Genomic DNA, 22,835 nt, shown 5'->3' on the forward strand with positions numbered 1-22,835 from the left:
CAAGTGATGTAAGGTGAAGTCCATATAGACAGTTGTTTCTTTGGCTGTTTGAAGAATGTGTTTGTGATGAACAAACTTTTAGTCTTATAAAATTCATTCTCCTGCTTAATTTCTTGATCCTAGGCCAAATTTCCCTACAATCTTCTATTATGTTCTGTTACTTCCTTTTGCATTCCAGTCACTTATGATTTTTGCATTCCAATCACTTATTATTAACAAGAATAATCTTGGTGTGTGATCAATTTCCTCCTGGATTCCAGAACAGAATCTTTTGATTTCTTCTTTTTCTGTCCCTGTAGTATAAATTTGGAATATGGTTATATTGATGGATTTTCCCTGAATCTTATTGATATGATTTAGTCAGACATTGCATTATATCCTTTCACTGTTTCTGCTATATCTCTCTACACTATTAATGCCACCCTACATCTTAGATTTTCATTTCCTTTAGCTCACTCATCCTATGTATTTCAATGTTTAAAGGTTCCATTTCTTGTTCCAATCTGTCTAGCTTCCCCTGATTCTTTCTCACATTCCATGTTCCTATAATATGTGTTGTACAGCTGCAGACTTTCATCTCTGAGCACAGCTGAATGTCCTTCAGGCTTGAATCCAGTGACATCATTAGTCATAGTGCTACTCATAGTTGTTGCCTGCTGTAGCCCAGTAGCCCTTTGAATAGCCCTTCTAACCCTGGGAGTTTGATCTTCTGGCACTGTCCATTGTTTCATTTTGGATTCTCTCACCATAAGGCTTCTGTGATAAAAGACATTCAAAAGGAGCTTGCCATGCCTCTCTCTGCACAGTGCTAACAAGTATTAGCTATAGTGTCACTACCACTGAGAGATCACTGGTGTCACCTCCATTACTGCTGCTGCCCAGCAGTGGTTTGGCACATTTAATTTGGCTCCTCAGAAAAAGCCTGTCTGACGCGGGAGACCCTACCAGCAGCACTGCTGCCATGAGCATAGATTCTTGCTCATATGAGATGTACTCCCACCACTGTGAAAAAATAATGCAATAGATGAGATTTTTTAAGTACTTTGTTTGATTGATACAAAATACTGAATAATCCTGAAAGTGGCAATGTTTTCAAAAATTCTAGCACTAATTTAACATAATATTTGAGCACTGTAGAAGTTCATATTACTAAACAAAAAAATACAGACAACCCCAGAAAAGTTGAATTTAGCCCAAAGGGAAATGCTGCATCTCTAAAGGTTTTTTTTAACGTGCTAACGTAATTGTTTATTACATACCTTGATTGGATGGAAAAGCTGGATATTTTTCTCTGGGAAGAAAATTGCAATAAACATATTGGTTCAAAGGCTGTGTAAGAACTTTAGCTACAGTTTCGATATTATTTCCATAATCACAAGACATCTTCATTCCGTTCAGACTTGGAATATTTCCATTTATTTGAATTATCATACCCTAAGTATGGACAAAAAAGATTTATTGCTCTAGTAAAAGATTGATAGTATTTTAAACTGATCAACTGGGTTAGTTAGGTTTTTTAAATTTTCCTTTTACAACATACTAATTAGAAAAAAAGAATATATGTAAACCATTGCTAGTACAATTTTTTTTCAGAGATTCTAGAATTCTGTGCTTAAAGCCCAACTTTTAAGACCAGAAGAAATACATTTTCCAAATGAAATAAGCCATCACAATTGGGACTGAGACATGGGAACAGACATGTTTGGCATACCTAATTATTTTAAAGGACAGGATCAACCTACTAGTTATCAACTTTGAGCATTGTTTTTTTTCCCCAACAGAAAACAGTAGGAAAACAAATAGAAAATTAAATTTTACTAGTGTACTCCAACTGAAAAGCAAATAATTTTTTGCCCTCACTTCTAAAGACAGGTTTAAATTAATCAAATGAAATATGGGGATGATTCTCCATTACATATCACACGACAGGGAAGGTATTTGGATTTGCCTCCTAAACCATGTTCAGATCTACTCTCCTGAAATTTTGAGAAAATGCATTCTGTTCACTAATTACAGCGTCCTAAACCTGACATGGAAATTATTCCAATCCATGTTTACAGTCATTACACAATTGCAATGAACAAAAATGCTCCCAAAATATTTCTGAAGCCTTGCAGCCCCCCCCCCCGCAACCCGCTCACCACATGGAGGACATTATCAGACGGGGATGGGAGCAAAACTGATCGCTCTCCCATCTTTATCGCGATCATACAGAAGACTATCATTAATAATAATAATAATAATAATAATAAGTTTTATTTATATTTCCCGCCTCTCCCTGCAGATCAAGGCAGGATTACAACAAAAATAAAATCAACAATACAGAATACAAAATACCATATTATCTAAAAATACAATCAATAAAACAAACATCAATACTGCTACCAATCATTAAAATGACCAAGCCATCGTCTGTTTTCCATGCTATCAAAATCAGAAGTGGGAATGTTCTATGAGATCAGCTATAGAAGATCAGATGGATAGGCCCGTTGGAAGAGAGCCATCTTAAGTCTTATTACCATCTTAAAGGCTGCTAAGATGGTAATAAGACGGATCTCTTCCAGTAAGTTGTTCCATAGTTTAGGGGCCTGGGAAGTTGTAATTAGTCTAGTTTTCGTATAGTCCAATAAAATGTCGTGCTTATCCAGCCATTATCCTGTCAGAGAAGTGCAGTTGTCCTGTCACTAGTATTAACGGATTCTTCCATTATTAAAAAATGAAGGGAAATGACGAGACAATTTCACCTCACTGATGGGACAATGCTGGGATCAACACAGCGTGATCAGAAAGTCTTTTGCGCGATCACGGACAATTGCACTTCACAGACAGGATAATGTCCAGATAAGTATGATGTCATTAGAAAGTGTTTCACCTATTTCACAATAAGGATGGGAAAAAGATAGGACAAGGATCTCCTCAAGAGACATACAGCCGTGACAGGATCCCAACAGCACCCCAAAGGGACCTCTCTTCAGTAGTCTGTTTCAGCACATCCTGTGACTGAGGGTACATCCACACTGCAGAATTAAAGCAGATCGATACCACTTTAACTGCCATGACTCTATCCTGCAGAATCCTGGGATTTATAGTTTGGCAAGGTATTCAGCCTGGTCTGTCTGGTGCCTCACCAAACTACAAATCTCAGGATTCTGCAAGATGGAGTCAAGGCAGTTATCTGCTTTAATTCTGCAGTGTGGATACATCAAGAGAGGACTGGATATGTCACTACTCACCCCTCCGCTCTCCAGTGCTTCAGACTACTTGGTTCTTAGACTGACTATTCTGAGTGAATCTGCTGCTTCAGTAAATAAAAATCCCAGCAACACAAAACACCACACTTAAAGAGGCCAGTTTGTCTTGGCTCCACTTAAGATGGTGAAACATCAATGACTTATAATTATTGTGCATCAATTGCACTCTTTATGAAATAAACTCCAGATATAGTGTAAATCCTGTTTTAACATACCGTGTTCTCCTTCTCAATGTTTATTTCTGAAGGTATTATGGTCATTGAAGGACACTGCTGCACTCCTTCACTTGCACTTATCCAATAATAGGGCTCATCAGAATTAGCACACTCATGTTGCAGTGAACACCTAAAATAATTAAAAACATTTATGGAATCAAGTTTTTAAAATCACTTTTTTACTGCAACCACCCTCGCCTTTGTCACTTTACTAATGCTCATTTTAAATAATCAATGTTCTCTCCATATTGGAATGTTAGCTTCAACACCAAACTATACACAAGTGAAAATTAGAAATGCTTTGTTCATTGCGCTTTCTCTGTATTTTTCCACAAACTCATTTTCTAAATCTGATGTGGAAAAAATGACTCTGTAATCCATGTAAACTAGAAATTAAGCTTTTGACCTTTGCTCTGAAGAGGCACTGTCAGCTAACTATGCAATTTTCCTCTTTTATTTCAAATGGTCTATTTCTGTTTATCTGATTTCTTTTTAAATAAATATATTGTTCTTGCAAAGCAAATTGATTGTTCTGCTCTGGTTATCTTTACTATGTTCTGGTCTGTTTCATATAAAGACTTTTGTTTAGCCTTATGCTGGTGTACTGTTCTTAAAAGTTTAAAAGACAACTCTTTTACCCTTGAGCCAGAAAATGCTGTTGCATACATTCATTAGTCCACAAATAATTCCCAAGATTGATGGCCATTATCTAGTTTGAAATTTCTATGTAAAAAAATGTAAAACCTAGCCTAAACTAGGTTTTGATCTATTTACAATCAGACTTGATAAGGTGCAGGAGGTGGTTCTTAACCTCTAAATCATGTTCTTAAAATAGTTGTCTGTGAAATCACATGATTCTTTGCCTTCAAAAGCCTTTAGAAGTCCACCAACATACCCAATGCTCCCATATCTGTTTCAGAAATAGAGTGACTGCACAGCCAAAAAAATAAAATAAGAGAAGGGCTATGTATCTGCAATAATTTCAGCAATGTAAATTACAAATTACAAATGAGCAGCTTGTCTACTTAATATTCCCTGTACAGTCTCTCTTGCCTGGATAATGGATGTTAGCGTCCTCATACAAAAAGAAAATGTAGATTAGACCTTCTAAAGCAGTGATAACCAAAGTGGGTGGTACAAGATAGGACCATGGTAGAGATGAGGGTTGCATGAAACTTCTTTTCAGGGTCCCTTAAAACCACTATGAAGCCTCTCTTCATGTGGTGGTATCTCCTGCTCTTCATCTGGCTGTGCAACCTCACTCTCTTAGCTGTATCTTTCACTAGTAGTGGCAGGAAACTCTCACGAGGGATGGATGCAAAGCATAATTTCTATTGCTTGGAGTGGCACATTTTAGGACAAACTCACTGACTGGAGCAAGGAGTTAGAACATGTGGCAGTGGGGAAGCAGCAGCAGCAGCAGCAGCAGCAGCAAAAGGAGCTTTCAATTTTAAGACCATGCTTAAGCATTTGTGTGCTCCAGCCTGCTCATGCTTTCTTTCATTCATCAGGTTGAGAGGAGAGGTTTCCAATCCAGAGCATGTAGCCTCTGTAAACCCACTGTACACACACTGGCTGCACCCCTCTTCACCCTGACAAAGGATTGAAAGTCCTTCTTTGCTGAGGAGAAGTTTCTCCCTTTGCACTTGGTCACCTTGGAAGCAGTGATCGAGCAGCTGGCTGAACAGTGTCCAAGCACTGGCCTTTCTGACAAAGCTGGAACGGGTAAGAGGCTTCTCTGTCACTGCTCATCCTGCTGCATGGTTGCTACCTGATGGTGTAAAGGGAGTAGCTGATGCAGGTAGGAGGCTTCTTGGTAACTACTCAGGCAGCTGCTCGGTTGCTGCTCCCAAGGTGGCTGGGTGCAAAGAGAGCAGCAATCAAGATAAGTTGTTTTAAATTTGCAGCAGACTTAATATCATGAAATAGGGGTGAGTGTATGTGTGTGGGGTGCTAGGGTAGTCACACAAGATGAAAGGGGGATGGTGGCCCAAAAAGTTTGGAGACCATTGTTCTAAAGTATCAGGATGAGCCTGGATAGTGAAGGTACAGTGCTAAATGAAGGTTGGTGGGGTTGACCAAATAGGCAGCTGCAGTATCCCACAAAGTAATATGAGGGATGGCAGGTGTTAGCACAGAATGAGATGGGGGCACCTGGCATGTTGATAGTAAAGGAGAATAGTCAGGTCAATCCTATAAAAGACTCTTTGTGATAACAATAATAATAAATAAAGAATTATTTAAATCCCACCCCATCTGCACTCAGGCAATCAGGGCGGCTTACATAATTAAAAAATTATACAAATCATATCCCTCAACTCTCCCTCCCTTAATGATAAAACGTATTTCTCTTTGCCAGGTGATACACAGCACATAAAACACTGTTAGTCCTTTCTATGAACACAAAAGTAACAGTTCTGCATGTCCAGTATGTTCACGACTGGTTGAGATTCAAGAAAGAACAACAAAGTTTAATGTTACAGTTTAGGAGGAAGATCAAAGAACTGTGGTGTTAGCCAGCATTTTCCACACAGTATTCTGTATGGTGTACAGATTAATGTTAGATTAGCGAGGTATTACAAATGGTTTTCATTTTTTGTCACAACAGTGATTGGTGGTCTGAGCCCAGGTTTGCATCCAATTTGAGGTTAAGGCATAGTTTGAATGTCTACGTACTCCTCTTTTGAGATCCCCCTGCTCAATCTTGGATGCGATAGCATTAAGGGGATGCCCAGATTTGAAGCCACTCTTGCCTATATTCAGGTGGTATACAGTAGCAGATGGCTGAGTGGATCCCAGTTATTGCCATCCCAGTGGTTTTCCAGGAGGCAGTCTGAAATGTTGGCCCCTATCTTGGCAAGCAGGTTGACCAATACCTGAAAGCATTACCACATGTTGTTCCAATCCTCTAGCACAGTGATGGTGAACCTTTTAGAGACCGAGTGCCTAAACTCAAAGGTGTTCCTGCAATGGGGTACCCAGTGCTGGGAGGGGGACTTCCATCTTCTGGGGATGGAACGTCTGCCTTCTGGGGGTGGGACTTCCCCAGAGACAACTATAGGCCCGGCACAAGAGAAGAACAGGAACAGGCACACACCTGTTCCTATTCTTCCCCCTGCCCTCCTGGGCCTTTAGCTGTCTCTGGAGAGGCAGCAAAAGACATAGGAGACTGGGGGAAGAGTAGGAACAGGTGCGTGCCTGTTTCTACTCTTCCCCCATTTTCCCATCTCTTTGTGTACCCTCAAAAATTGCTTCATGTGCCAGAGAGGACATGCATGCCATAGGTTCAACACCACAGATCTAGCATCTGTAACCAATAAATTACAGCATCCTCTAGGAAATCAAGGTGAGGAAGAAAAAGAAGAGAGCCTTCTTTTCATGCCCCCTTGCAAGCTATGTATATCTGTATAAGGTTGCTGACAGAAACCCAACCAAGTGCAAATGCACACCAAGCAGCTGCCATCTCTCCTATCTTCTGTGTTTCAAGGCTCTGGGAGAGACTCCACCTCTCCTTTCCACCAAGAAGGTTAAAAAAAAAAGACAAAACAGGGTTACAGAATGAGTCTTCACACAAATTCTTCCCAGCAAAAAGGACTTCCCTACTTCAGTAAATGCAAAAGTAAACAATGCAAAACTCTCAAAAGCTCAGTTTTTCCAACTTCAACAAGGTGCCAATTATAATAAGTGCCTCTGGCCTCATCATGAGGAAGAGATGTTGCTGAAATTGGTTCTCTCCAACCTCACCTTCCTGACAGAGAAACAGGAGTCACTTGAAGACAAAATCTACTCTCCTCACTAAGAATTAAACAATCTTGTCTCTCTCCCACACATACAACAGCACATACAACAGCAAATTTCATTTACATGTGAAGAGTGCCAGAGAGGGAGGTAGGTGTGTGTGTGTGTGTGTGTGTGTGTGTGTGAGAGAGAGAGAGAGAGAGAGTTATTCCCTTGAAAGTGTGCCTCTGACTGTCATCCCAAATCCATTAAGCAATGACCCCCATAGAATTCAATGGGTCTTGTTCCACAGGTTTGGAGCTGATCCAAACTAATGGCTCTTTAATCCCTCTTCATTCCAGGTTCTGAAGACTGAAAGAGCCTTTTCATTTTGCTCTTATATATCACCCCTTGCATTTTTAAAGAACATCCTCTTTGTCCCATCCCATTCTATTCTATTCCTTGTGCTCCCTTTTATTTTCCCATGGAATAATTTGAAAAGGGAGAAAAAGCTACCATGCCAGGTTCAGAAAAGGGGGGGAAATATGAAGGTGGGGGGGGGAGGAGGAGGGAGGATTATGGTGCAAAGAGGAGTTGCTGCTGTGTTCTTCTTCTTGACAAATGGGGGCAGGCTGTGCAAGTAATCCCCCATCCCAAAAATGTGGCCTTAAATGTGGATGAGGTGGAATCAGAGTGGGCAAGACTTTGGTACTGAGGCCAGAATGTCTCATACTGGGAGGGGTACAAAAGGAACAAGAGCTCATGGGACAGCAAAACATATCTCCGGATAAGTAAAACCTATACATTGTTCCTTTTACCATACAAAGGAAAAGATGCTGCTGATGGCATGAGACATGAATGATTACAGCTGAGTTCTGATATTTGCTTTCAGAATTCAAATAATCAGGAAATGTACAATCAGGAATGTCACTATACGAAAGCTAGTGTAACTTTTGTTCTGTAAAAAAAGATGCAAGACTATATAAACTAAAGAGCAAAAAAGGCTTTGACTGTCATCCTGAGATAACAGTTAAGGACATTCGAAGCAGAGGTTGTATTGGGTGGAAGTTGGAGCTACCACGGGTGGGTCAGAAGAAGTTGTGCTCCTTCAAAGTAAGATCCAAGTGCTTGGATGAAGCTCAGACCATCAGGCTGTTCACATAAGCAAAAAGAAGAGGTTGATCCCTCTTTTGAACCCTACTTGTTTAAATGACACCCACGACCAAAATGTGAAGAAACTGGAATGAAGCCATGCTTCAGGGCTAAACATTGCAGCAAAATAACCCTCAGTTTGCTCCAGAAAGTGCTAACTATTGCACCAACACCACTGCTGCCCATAGCTTTTTGGTCATCCACCTGCAAATTGATCACACATGTGCACGACTGGTGCTGCAGCACTGACCCATTATACACCCCAAGAAGTTAAATGACTAACAGGGCAGGTTGTCAACAATACAATGGATTTAATAAAACATTAACAAATTGGGTGGGCCAACAGCGGTCATGGGAGAAGGGAGGAAAGAGGGCACGTACTCCCAGATTATGCTGTGCCAATGTATCAGTGAGTACATTAATGTGCCATATAGGTAGTCAATGCTTGTGTGGTCAAGTGGCCGGCTGCACAGAATAAGCTAGCAGCGGGATGGGACAAGGGAGATAATTGGTGGCCACTGGCAGAACATCCCTGTGGGCACATGGGTGCATGTGTTTGGGGCAGAACAGAAAAAAACACAATGCTGCCCCACAGTTTTTACCTGTTAATGTCCTGTTTTTGTTTGTCTGTCCTCACAGAAGGGGGTGGTGCAGACTGCCCATGTGTGTTTGGCCCATTGTGGGAGCCAGTGGTGTGGACAACACGCTATCCCTGCAAATCTGGAAACCCTGAAGGTAAGCCAGCCTTTCTGCTCCACCTGCTCAGTGCTGTAATCACACTCTTAAGATTGCTTAGGAGTTTATCACATAGGGCACATACCGCTGCCCAAACGCTGCCCAAGTGTTACCCAAACGTTTCAGAAGTGCCTGAGGTGGGATCATCCGTCGTGCTTCTGAAATGTCATAGAGGTTTCTCACTTTCATTCCATCGCAGAAACGTTCGCAGGGAAGCCTCAGAAAAGCTATTTTTATTAACAGGATTTTAGTTAATAAAATGGCTTTTTTGAGGCTTCCCCATGAATGCTTCCACAACAGAAGAGAAGCGGAAGCCTCTACGATGTTTCAGAAGCATGATGGATGATCCTACCTCCAGCGCTTCTGAAACATTTGGGTAACATTTGGGCAGCATTTGGGCAGCTGTAAGTGCCCTGTGTGATAAACTCCTTAGAATCTGGCCTTTTCTGCCTGTATCAAATCCTCAGAAGCTGCAAAGACATTGAGATTTAAGTCATGGGGCAGAGTCTGATGGCAATAAAAACATAGTATTCAAGCCCTACTGCAGTTCACCAATAAAAAATAGAACAAGTCGAGGCCTTCTCCTACAGCAAAGTGCAAAGACATTTTCTTCAGGTCTATGATGAATTTTTTACAGTGAAGACATCACTCCATATTATGATCCTTTCCAAAGGAAACAAAGTTTCTATCCATCAAATGTGGAGACTCTCTTTCCATAGTCTTTTTGAAGGTGTCCTGCTGAGGCACAAGCATCAAAGAGAAAAAAGGAGGTCAGCACATCAAAATGGAACTGAAAAATTGCTTATGGTAGTAATGTCCTTAATACATAGCAAAATGTCCAATATGTTTCAGTGAAGACTTTCTTTAAAGTCTTTCTAAGCATATAGTTTTTCTGTATGTTTGAGCAAGGCCTCAATAAAAATCTTTACTGAAACATGCTACGCATTTCACTTTGTTATAAGGAGATTTTATTATTTTGTAAAATTAAAAAATTCAGGACCACTTCAAGGCATTACTTCTTCCCACCCCCCACCCTCCTTCACTTACTTCTCTGGGCATTTATAAGTTAAATAAAGAAAGCTTCACACCAATAGACAGAGTTTGGGAAGAGCCAGAAGTCTTAGTGCAGGAAGATAATTATGACTTTATAGGCATAACGAAGACCTGGTGGGATGGCTCCCATGACTAGAATATTATAAATGAAGGGTATAGTGTATTAAAAAAGAATAGATGTGGAAGAAAAGGAGGGGGAGCAGCATTATAGCTAAAGACAAATTCAGTTCTACAGAAATCCATGAGAACGATCACAGTGGACCAGTTGAGAGTATTTGAGTAAAAATAATTAGAGAAAGAAAGAAATGCAACTTTGTGGTAGGAGTTTAATACAGGCCACCAAACCAAGAAGAGGTGGTGAATGATGCTTTTTAGAAACAGATCTCAGAAATCTCAAAGATGTAAAAATTAGAGGTAATAGAGGACTTCAATTACCCTGTTATCTGCTGGAAGATCAACTCTGCTAAGCATAGGCTCTCCAACTAATTCCTGATGTGCCTTGCAGGTAATTTCTTATTTCAAAAGAGAGAGGAAGGAGCAAGGGGATGAGAAATCCTGGATTTAACCCTAACCAATAGAGAAGAGTTGGCTGCTGGATCAAAGTAGTCAATATTTTATGGTGAAGTGACCATGTAATGCTAGAATTCACAATTCTATAGGGCATTATAGGGCAGGGCAAAAAAGAATATAGTCAAAACACGGACCCTGGATTTCAAGAAAGCTGATTTTAACATGTTCAGGGATTTACTGGGTGAAACCCAAAGGCTAGACATGTTAAAGGAAAAGGACTCTCAGCAAGGGAGGGAATTCTTGAAGAAAGAGTTGCAAAAGGCACAATCAAAAACAATCTCACGGAAGAAGAAAAATGAGAAACATCTGAAAAAAACTAATGTGGGTACACAGCAAAATCAAGGAGTAAGTGAAAAGAAAAAGGAGTATGGATATGGAATGGAAGGAGGGAAGGAAAGACAAATCACCCCGGATGTGTAGCCTAAGCTTGCAAGAATAGTATAAGGAAAGCTAATGTTCAAAATCAGCTGAGTCTGGCTAGGCAAGCAATGAGAAACAGAATGCCAGATACATTCAGGACAAGAGAATGACCAAGGTAACAGATTACAATGGAAAGGCAGAACCTCTCAACACCTATTTTGCTTTAATTTTTCTCCAAAAAGAGAACTTTGTACTTCCATGCAGCAGCAGAGACCTTGGCAAAGGATCTGGGTTGCAAATCAGGATCCATAGGGAGTTAATGAACCCAAACCCAAATGAGTTCAAATCTCCAGGGCCAGAGGAACTACATCCTAAACAGGGACGTAGCCAAGGGGGGGTTCTTGGGGTCCGGACCCCCTCTTCCATTAGAAAAATGAATGGTGTGTGCTGCTGCGCCGCCACACCCAAGCCCCATTATAATGGTGGCACTTAGTCTGGACCCCTCCCCCCACTTCCTAACATCCTAGCTACGTCCCTGTTCCAAAGTAGTGAAGGAACTTGTCAATGTACTTTCTGGACCCCTTGCCATCATTTCTGAGAATTATTGGAGAACAGATGAGGTGCCAAAGGACTTTTAAAAAGGCAAAAAGAAAGAAAAAAGAAAGAAAGAAAGAAAGAAAGAAAGAAAGAAAGAAGAAAATAAATTCCAGGGAACTACAGATGAGTCAGCCTCACCTTAATACCAGGAAAAATATTAGAACAGATTATGCAGATGTCCTTCTGCAAGTATTTTGATGAAAATGCAGTAACTAATGGGAACCAACATGGTTTTGTCAAGAACAAATTCTGCTAAACTAAACTTAATCTTTTTCAAACACATCACTAGTTTAATAGATGGTGGGAATGCTGTGAATCACTGACATCTATCTTGATTTCAGCAAAGCATTTAATAAGATTCCCCATAATGCTTTGATTAACATACTGATTAAATGTTGAATAGATGGGAACACAGTCAGATGGATCCATAACTGGTTTGAAAACCATGCTCAAAGAGTCATCATCAATGACTGCAATTCAAACTGGAAAGAGGTTATGACAGGCATGCCTCAAGGTTCTGTTCCATGGCCACAACAGGTCAACATTTTTTATCAGTGAGTTAGATGTGGGATGGAAAGAATTCTTATCAGGTTTGCAGAGGACACAAAACTGGGAGGGGGGCTAAAACTACAACCATTCTTTATTACAGTCCAGAGAGCCAAAAAAATCAAATTTACAACATACAAAATAAATTAAAAGCACAATGAACAATTAATTAATTCATACAGACAGAGCTTATTTCAGACATTCTCTTCTAGTACAGAAGTTAGCTGTTCTCTGATTTTGATCTCCTCTGATAAGAATTGGCAACCACCAAAGTCACCCTGGGAATCTTATCTTCTAATAAGCATTTGACATAAGTTTGGAGGGTGGTTAACAAATTGCAAGATAGGAAAAGAATTCAAAAGGACCTAGATAAAGTAGAAATTTGGGCAGATATTAATAAAATGAAATTCACTGGAGACAAATGCAAAATTGTACTTTTAGGCCACGAAAACCAAATGCACAGGCATTGAATGGGGCGGCTCAGCAGTACTACATGTGAAAAGAACCTTGGGATTATTGTTGACCATAAAATGTATATTAGCCAACAGTGTAAGCAAAGCTCTGGTGCCACAGCTAACTACACTTCCCAGAATTCCATAGCTCTGAGCCATGGCAGTTAAAGTGGCATCAAACCAGATTATTTCTGCAGTACAGTTGCAGTGATAAAAAAACCCTTATCAAATGTTTTCATGGTACTAACAAATAGGATGTATATTTGATAAGATGAGGAACTTTCATAATTTTATTTCCTAACCATATCACCTGACACAAATAAATAACTGGAGCAAATAATAACCTTTTTGCTTTTACATCAACAGACTAATTCAACATGTGGCAAGTTGAAATATGGTTGATTCAATCCATCCTAGTGCCAAGTGCAAGACCATTGACTTGATCCTGAGTGGCTTTGCTTGGCTTAGAAAATATATTCAGAGATAGCTATCATGCAGCCAAATATAAAAATATCCCAAATCCACAAAACAGGACCAAATAAAATGCACAGAATATATCATGCAAGCTTTTGAAGCTTCACTGGATTCTTCACCAGTCAAAAAAGGTAAAAACCATACAGGATTTTGTCTCAGATGTTACTTCTGTTGCCAGTTACATTTTAGCTGGTCTAATAAAGGCATCACTGTTTTGTGGAATTCTGATTTTGTCTTGGTTACAAATAGGTTAGTTTCACATTTTCAATAGTTATAATCTAATAATGTAACTTTTAAAGAAACTGCTAGATTTACTGACTGCACACCATCATCATCTCAGATATTCAGAATAAGGAGAGTTCTAACATTATTCAGTCAAAAGTGAGGTATACATACATACATACATATATATATATATATATGAATTATAAATGAAATGCATAACTGAAATATTCACGACATGTGCATGAGTTTCCTAAGCAAAGCGTTCCATGATTACACTGGATAATATATTGGACTAAAAATAAATAAATTAAAAGCAACTTATTCCTCAATTTTATGTTGCTCGTTTAAAATACCTAGTGAAAAGTTTTTTTAAATCTCATCCTAATTTTGTAGTACCTGTTATTATCACATGCATCTTCTTGAGATTATTTTGATTTAAATGAAGCTACTTCAAAATGACCTTGACAAATCTATCTAAAACATCTATTGTATGGCATCATAATACCAACATTGATTTTAATTAGAGACTGAACTTTTTTTATTCTTGTCAAATTCAATATTGTCTGTTACAGCTTATTTTATTGTGATGTAGTTTTAATTGTTTATGAATTTCTTCTTCATAAACAATTATGCTTATGAAGAAGATAGCCTTGTGAAAAAGTGTTAATTGTTCACATAATGTATCCTGAATGCCTTTTCAAAGTGTAGGTTTTTACCGTGATAATTGCTACTTCAAAATAAGCAATGAAAATTAGAAATGATTGTCAAAGACTGTGTAAACAACTCTAGCACTGTTACAAGAGTAAGGCACAGAGTGATGAAAATGACAAGACTAGTAATTTCCCTTAATACTGACACTAACATTTCTTCCCAGAGTAGATTTTACTAAGAGGCTTGTAGTGTACAAAAATATTCCACCTGGTCTCCAAGGTGCACCATCCACAGTAAGCATCAGCGGCAGCCAAGCACTCTGTACACACAGTATATTGATTGCAGGCAGCTACTTTTACACGGGCTATCTGTATAAGAAAAAAAAAAAGACCCATGACAGCATAATTTTAAAACAACCACACAGTTTGAGACATATCACTACATTAATCCATCAAATAAATAGTGGAACAACAATTGAATAAATGCTTACACAGAATTTCTAGGATTTTAATCTTTTAGCTATAAAATTTTCCACCCATAAGAAAGCCTCTTTTCCTATAGAAAAAGTGGCTTCTGCAGGTGGGAATGCTCTTCCTTTGAAAGAACTGGCATTTGTAAGTTGGAAATGCTCTCACTTTGATATCAAGAGTTTAAGTCCTTACTTGGCCATGAAAACTCAGAGGGTGACCTTGGGTAAGTCACACACTCTCAGCCCCAGAAGAAGGCAATCACAAACCCTCTCTGAATAAATCTTGGCAGGATAGCCATAATAGGATCACCTTAATGTCACCATAAGTCCAAAATGATTTGAAGACACACATACATACAAGCAATGGAATCTCCCAACCAGGGCAATCTGTAAAGTCTAAATTGTCCTGAACAAATGCCTAATATTTAGTTGCAGTGTGCAAAAGACAGATAATCTTTTTCAAGGGCTGGGTTTTCCTCTTAATTATTTGCTAATTACATTCATAACTGTTCAAGTTCAAGTTAATTGCTTGTAACCATTAGTCATCACAATGCAATATCAATGCAGTTACACAAATAACAAAGTTAAAATATATAGAATTTCCAACTCCATTTCTAATACTACTAATCTTACCAGTAAAAATTAAAAATACAAAATAAAATCTTTGAAACAATAAGACTTCAGACTTTGGGAATGCCTTAGACTTAGGCTGGGTTTTGCTAAAGCCACTAAGAAATTGGCAACTTTTCAAGTAACATGGGAAACTTTATTGAAAAGCAAACATTTTACTTTTTGGCAGACTGAACAATTATTTTTAACTGATAGGAACCCAACAAGGTATTTTCCTCTGATTCCTTTGTGACTGAAAAAATAATGATGGAGGTCCTCAACTACATCCAGACCACAGACCACTACAACAGTAGCATAAATAGTAAGAAAGCTTAGCTAGTCTGCCATCCAAAATTATGGAGGGTATTAGCTTGAATCTAGCTAATGTTAGCTCCCTTCTTAAACAAAACTTTTCAGTTTTAAGTAGGTAGTCCTCTGGGGCTGGAAGGTGTTTGAGTAAATTATACCATGGGAAGATTTTGATTGAAGAGAGAAAAGCCAGTCTTCTTGTAAGAACATGTCATTAACACATAAAGTGAATTCTTTCTTTGCTGGTTCATTATTCTGGGAAAAATAAATTTCTGAAAAATAACATTTGCTGCAGAGGGAAGTCGCCAATGAAAACCAAAACACAGGGTTGGAGGAAAGGCCACAACTTTATTCAACCAAACAGCACAGAGGTAGGGTTGGCCAAAAGCATAAGGTTCGGATCTGACATCAATCAACCCTGGTTGGTCAATGAACCGAATTGCTTGGTCACGGCCTAGCTTTGGGATGACATAGGGGCAACGAAAATGCCCTCTCAAGACATGCAACTGGTCGATCGCATGTTCTCAGTTGAGCCCCTAGTTACTGGGAGATGTTGAATCGATGTGGCCCCCATAATTGCCACACTACAAGCCCTTAGCGCTCCCAGGTCCCGAAGGGCTCCCAATCCAGTGCTATGCAGCCCTGGAAACCACCCACCAGATCCAGGATCTATGCAACCTCCCACCAAAAGTTGTGACAATACAGCACCCTGAACCAAGGAAGGGAGACCTGAGAAAGAATGGCGCCTACACAGGATGCCACGTGGCCTTATATAGGCCTAACTACCAATCAGGGGCAGGAAAAAGGAGGTGACACCGCCTACCTGGCCCCTTAAACCAATCAGCTGGCCCGGGAGACTGTGGCAGCCAATCCTCCAAAGCAGCAGGCCCGCCTGGCCCCAGCAAGCCATGCTAGGAGCCCGAGTGGGCCTACCAGGCCCTGGCATAAGTGGCTCCCAACCCCCAGCAGCAACCAGGCCAGCCCCAGTAAGTCAGGGCGGCACTATTTATGGAGATGTGATATTTTGATACCAGACCAGGAAGTGTTTTTTTTAGAGGAGCTAAGACCCAGCTGTTACAGAAAACTTGGGTGGGTTACAGACTGCCCGTTTGGGGCGGCCTGCACCCGCCCCTTTCCCCGCTGTATCGGGGCCTCAGCTGCCAGAACGGCAGCCTCCGAGGCCCCAATCCGCCGCTTTCCAGGCTGCGGGGAAGCAGCAAAAGGCCGCTTCCTCGCGGCCTGGAAAGGTGTGTCCTTGGGGCTTCAAGCCCCAAGGACACCCAGCGACGTCGGGGAGGAGGAGAAAGGGGTCGCTTGGCCCCTTTCTTTTCTGCGTCGCTGGGCGCAGCCATGTAAAGGCTGCGCCCTGCGACGCAAACCCCAGAAGGAGCTCCGAAATGCAGCTCCTTCTGGGGCCACAGAAAGGGCACTCTAGGCGCCCTCGGGTGGCCCCACTACATCACAACCGTGCTGCCCTGTTTAGAGGTGGTGCGGTCGTGACGTTGTAATGGTGGCCCCCGTGTGGAACGGGAGCTGCTATTTTGTATGTGCTCAGCACGTACTAGGGTTGGGGGCGTCCGGAAGGGATGCCCCTCCTAGTATGTGCTGAGCATGTACTTGTATGCCCATCTGTAACGGGCCATAGTTTTGCTAGGCAATTCTCTGCCATTCCTTTTAGTTTTAACTAGAACTGAACAACAGACAGGTAGATCTTCATGAGCCAGGGCTGTGATCCTGTTTCCAGTTGCAGGTACTGTACCAGGATACATTTATAATTATAATTGTATTTATGTATTTTGTCCAAAAGGGGGCCTAGATACCTTAAAGGCACCTGATCCCATCTGATTTTGGAAGCGAAGCAGGATAAGCCATGGATTGTACTTGAATGGGAGGCCATCAACAAATACCAGGTGCTGTAGGTTATATTTCAGAGGAAGGAACTGACAAAATCACTCCACAGTATTCCTTGCCTAAACAAACACTATTAAGTCAACAGCTGACCTGAAGGCATACACACACACACACACACACACACACACACACACGTTTCTCCAATAAAATTTAAAGGGGGCATACAAAGGGTTTCCATGAAGCCTCTTATGCAGAACCTGACCAGAATCAAACCTGTATAATTCCAGCAAGGCGGCAACAACGTTTTGGCTGAGATCTTGCACTGGGAGATACAGCTATGATGATGCAGCTGCATCTCTCAAGGCTATAAGACAACAACAGCCCTGTCACTGCCCTGATGCCCAGAGCAGGGTACACCACTACCAGGTGAGGGCTGGACACATCATCACTCACTCTTGAGGGCTTCAGAAATTCCTCTGTTGTGTGTGTATGGTGTGGTGGTGGGGTGCTGCATGTATGCTTTGGAAGTCACTTCTAGTGTTTATTGTGGTAAACTAAGAAAACTATTTTGGATTTACAACATTGCAATTATATAACATGGTGCCAGCTATTATTTCAGCCATAACCATAGCTTTTCCATGGAATTTTGGTCATGCTATTTTTTAATTATTAAATTTATATAACTTGAATGCAATTTTCTGTCGAAAAGGTTCTCAATAAAGTTACTGTTTAGACTATCTGCTACTTCTACCTTGGCAAATTTCTCAAAAACTAAGTATCTATGTGTGTGTGCGTGGGAGGGCACAAAGTTAGGCAGTGAAGAGATGAATAGTATCAATTGATGCCTTGTGCTCTTAGTGCTTGCTGACAGGACAGTGTGACCTATGCTGGGTAAACTCTTATGTTCTGATATATTGGTGGATACAGCAAAAATTTATATCACCCTCAGAGGACTCTCATAAGTTCTGCACAGTGGGAATGGGCACTGTGTAAGGAATTACAGCTGGAGAATTTAAATACCAACTATAAAATTACTGGTTGCACATCTGTTTCAGCAGATTTAAAAAGAATGCAGGTTAGATCACTAGTGCCTCAAAAATTTGTTTCTCTTCATCTAGCAGTTTTGAGACACCATGAAAGAAGTAATTACAAAAAGAGAACCTTTTATGTGCCAGATAATTATGCACAATGGTTTCTATTTGATTACACAGAACTGTGTACTGAGAAAGGTCTCTTACAGTAACCATTTTAGCACAACAAATTGTGCTAAAATTCTGTGATAACTAAATTAATTTATTGTTTACATTTACAAAAAATGAGAGCATGAATATCTCTTACCTTTCAAGAAATTACAAACGAACAATATAACAGGGACTTACTATATTCAATGATAATTGTATCCAGAACTAGACTGAAAAACTGAAATAAGAGGTATATCTGTATTTTCATGATCTGCCCCAAAATGAAAGTAGATATTACCAATAAGACAATTATATCAAAGACATTTATTTTCAGGACATTATGTAAGATAGGCTTTATAATATCAGCTGCCTAGAAGTTAAAAACTCAAAAGGAATAATTGATATAAAAAGCATTTGGACACACCTGATCATTTGGACACTTGATCAGGGTCATATTTTTACAGCTTCTTATCTCCACTGATCTCCATAATATCTGTATTCTTCCCTAGTTCTACTGAATACATGGTGTTGAGAGAATATGTTTTGCAAAACTGTCTTACCTGGTGAGAAGTCATTAAATACAGGTAGCTAGAATCGGAAGGATCAAACTGCATGACGGGGTGGACAGGCTCACTATAAGCCACAGTAATTGATTCTCTGCTCATCACATCCATAGAACTGTTCAGGTTAATCTGCCACAGAGAGAAAGATGGATCAGCCTAAAATCATAAGCATTTTTTTCTTTTTATGGAAGAAAGAAAATAAGAGACATTGTTCCTTTTGCTAGTTGTTTATGTCACAGCTATTAGTATTACATTCAGTGGTATATGGAAATTACAATTTATGAATAACATTAGTGCAAAAAAACATTACTAAGAATTCTGTAGCAATGGACAAGGTAAAAAGCAAGAGTTGGTGGCTAACCCTGCTTTATCTAGACCTAGCATGAAAGGAGGAAATGTGAAGGCCATCTTGTAATGCTCTCAGGCTGGAACTACTATGTCCCTATGTTGTCAAAACAGTAGGATAGTTTAACAAAATATTCATATATATTAATAGTACTACTATGTCTTAGCCAAAAAGATCTGTCTTCTCACAGAGTGCTCAAATATCCTATCCTTTCACACAGCTCTGGAAGCATGGCTGCTTTTTTTTGTTGCTAATGAATCTCTTGAATGTGCCATTGATAATGGCCCCTGTGAAATGTCATTCTGTGGTGTACTTGATAATTTACCGGATCAGATTAATTCCCTATGTGATAGGAAATCATAATTGCTGCTTGGGGAACTGGCTGAACATTGCTTATGCCTCTTTTATTCTCTTGTCTTGGATGGAAAACCTGAATTATAACTCATACCAAGTATTCTGTATTCCATGCCAAGTAACAAGGAGCCCCCAAGGTAAAAAAGCTTCTGGTTGTGCAGCTGTGTAGTAGAATTAGATTACCACTATCTGAACAAATTATCCCAGCAAAGAGCAGCCAGGAGCCTTTCTCTAATGGAGGCTTAGCAGATAAAACTAATATGATAATGGAAGGACTGTTACTACTGTGTGAACACTAACGGTGTAAGGAATGTATCTGCACCCACTGTCCTGTGCTGCTGATTCTGCAGCCAGATGCCTAGCACTATGTTGTATAACCTGTGCCTTCAAGCAAATATCAGCCCAGAGAGCCTCAGCTATCTTTCCCACCTTCCTGCTAGGAACATTTGGAAAGCCATGGAAGAAATTGGATTCCCTTCTCTTCTACACCCGCCCTCCCTTCTGATCTAATATTCCACATTATGTGTTATTATCTCCAGACTGATACAAAGCAGATTCTAGTCATGTCTTTCCTTAAGGGGTGACATGTACTTAATAGATTTACTATTGAAGCAGCTACAACAAATCGCTATTTCAATTGGCAAACCTTTTCTTCAGTAAGTGGTATATATAGGGAGTATTGTAGCTTGTGGCTGTTCTCAACTTGAAGACATATTTATAGTGCCTTAAATCTTGGCTTCTATTGTTTCAACATAGATAAAATAGGCATATCATATACATGCTTCCAATGCTACCTCTATAGCTGCGGAATAGGAAGGACCAATCAGTAAGTGTTTATTCAAAGGAGAGAGTGTACCAGCATGAATGTGTGTGAGCATCTGCTTGTGTCTTTTACAAGTACCAATCAAGGCAGGGCACAATTTATAAGAGGTCATTGTTAATAACTAAAAGCTCTGCAATAGCATTTCAGCTACAGACATTTATTTCTGCAATATATTAAATGGCATCTTGATTGCGCTACAGCCACAAGTGCTGATTAAAAGTTAAAAATTAGTAGATATTGTATATCACTATAGAGCTTAAAACCATATCCAATTGCTTTTTACTGGAGAATAAATGCTTATGCAGTAAGCTTCTCAAGTGATGAATTTTTTGTTTAAGTGGAAAGGGTCATGGACCAACATGCTAGTCTTACATTTAACAAGCAGGAATTCTTTAATTATATTATCAATTGTGTGATCATGTATGTTCTACATCAGCACAACTTTGACCACACTGTCCTATCAACTAGTGGGAAATAGGAGGGATTGTACTGGATCTCTCAAGCAGAGTAACTAATGCACTTAGTAAGAATTAGGCAGCATCTACACTTGAAAGGTAAGGCAGTTTGACATCACATTAACTGCAATAACTCAATACTATGAAAGTTTTGGATCTGTAATTTTGTGAGATATTTAGTCTTCTTGGACAGCTCTGGTGCCACTACAAGCTACAGATCCCAGTATTTGATAGGATGGAGCCATGACAGTTAAAGTGGTATAAAACTGCATTAATTCTGCAGTGTGCTAGCAGTCAAAATCTTCTTTGTAAGGTAATTTTATTCATGAACACTTGTGCATAATTTAGACTCGTTCTTCTTCTTGAAGAACAGCTAAGAAGAGAAAAAGTACTACATAGTAGTACTATGTTTCAGCATCTTACCTAGAGAAGCACATGCTTTATGGAAGACAGGCAGGGTGAGAGAGACAGGCCCGAAACACAAGGCCTAAATAAAGAGCCTTTTGGGAGCTTTGAGAGTGTGGTGTTCAAATGACAGCTACTCCCAAATGACCTGGAAATCACTCCAAGGCTGCATAAGGTGGCCCACAGCCAGCCCAAAAAGGAAAAGCAAAAAGCTGCACCTACTGGCAGCCCGTTTAGGACTACAGCAGCAGTCAGCTTCAGGACCACGGCATCCAGTCACTGCTGTCCCAGAGCGATCGGGGCCAGAGCAGCCTCTGTCCATTTCTTTTGTCCCGTCTGCTGCATATAAGTAGCCTGGAATTCCAAGACTTAAGAATGCTTAAGTAGAATGTTGACCTTAACTTGGTCTGTCTGGTTTAACCACTATCATGAGTTGGGCAATTAGGGATGAAAGGTTTATACAGGTGACCCCAGACAGAATTCAGAAATAACAGACAAGTGTCAAGGATCCTCTACCTGTCAGTCTAAGACATGTCTTGGGGAACCATTCCTGTTTCAGGTGGAACCCAGGATGGGACAAGGAGCAACTAAAACCACCCTGAAGAGGGAGCTGCTGCAGTTAAATCACCAACTTATTAAATAGTCATTTATGGGCAATTGAGAAATGCTAGAACTAATATGAAAAAATCTAGATAACCTAAGCAGAGAGCAGGCTCTTTGGTACTGTTAGACTGTTTTATTATATGCATTTATTCTCCTTAGGAAGAAACACAGACATAGCAATGTCTGTACACTTTAGTTTCACTGTACTCCATTACAAGTATATAAAGTATCATACATTTCATTACATCATGTTATGGCCATAAAAATGTTACTGCTTCATCAGGACATTTCATAGAACATTTTCTCTCTATTCATCTCTTTAACAGGCTTGGTAACAATTAACAGCTAAACTATTATACATAGCCATCATCACCATCACCTCCATCACCACAACCACCCTGAACTGTCTTAATAATACAACCTGGCCTATAATCCCTTCAGTGATGAGCCCCGGGGGTGCTGTGGTTAAATGCCTGTACTGCAGCCACTCACTCACAAACCACAAGGTTTATGGTTCAAGACCAGCCCGGGGCTCAGGGTCATCTCAGCCTGGCATCCTTCCAGGGTCACAAAAATGAGTACCCAGCTTGTTGAGGGCAATTAGCTTACACATTGTAAACCGCCTAGGGAGTACTTGAATGAAAAGCAGTATAGAAATGTATTTACTATTGCTATTGCTATTCAGCCAGACATTCTCATCTGTCTGAGGCATTACATAGGTCTAACAGATTTCCGTGAAACATGGGTATTCAAGGGTTAATCTCCTTGTTAAACCTTCATAACATTCATTACTACATAAGTATATTTATAGCTTTACCAGCATAAATCAGCATTTTAGGGCAGCTTGTCAGGGTTATCAGGATCCGAGG

At 40.0% G+C, this 22,835-nt stretch overlaps 1 protein-coding gene across 2 annotated transcripts in view; it reads right to left on the reverse strand.

The window, feature by feature from the left end:
- The window catches only part of PLXND1 (plexin D1), a 226,404-nt gene that overhangs the window by 142,740 nt on the left and 60,829 nt on the right, over positions 1–22,835 (reverse strand). For both annotated transcript variants that reach the window (XM_042451226.1, XM_042451225.1), the window contains exons 3-6: positions 18,978–19,109; positions 14,266–14,366; positions 3,467–3,596; positions 1,260–1,434 (exon numbers count right to left, since the gene is read on the reverse strand). In XM_042451226.1, the coding sequence (XP_042307160.1) occupies positions 1,260–1,434; positions 3,467–3,596; positions 14,266–14,366; positions 18,978–19,109 (538 nt within the window). The remainder of the gene's footprint in view (positions 1–1,259; positions 1,435–3,466; positions 3,597–14,265; positions 14,367–18,977; positions 19,110–22,835) is intronic.

This window comes from Sceloporus undulatus, chromosome 2 (genome assembly GCF_019175285.1).
Source record: "Sceloporus undulatus isolate JIND9_A2432 ecotype Alabama chromosome 2, SceUnd_v1.1, whole genome shotgun sequence".
Lineage (NCBI taxonomy): Eukaryota > Metazoa > Chordata > Lepidosauria > Squamata > Phrynosomatidae > Sceloporus > Sceloporus undulatus.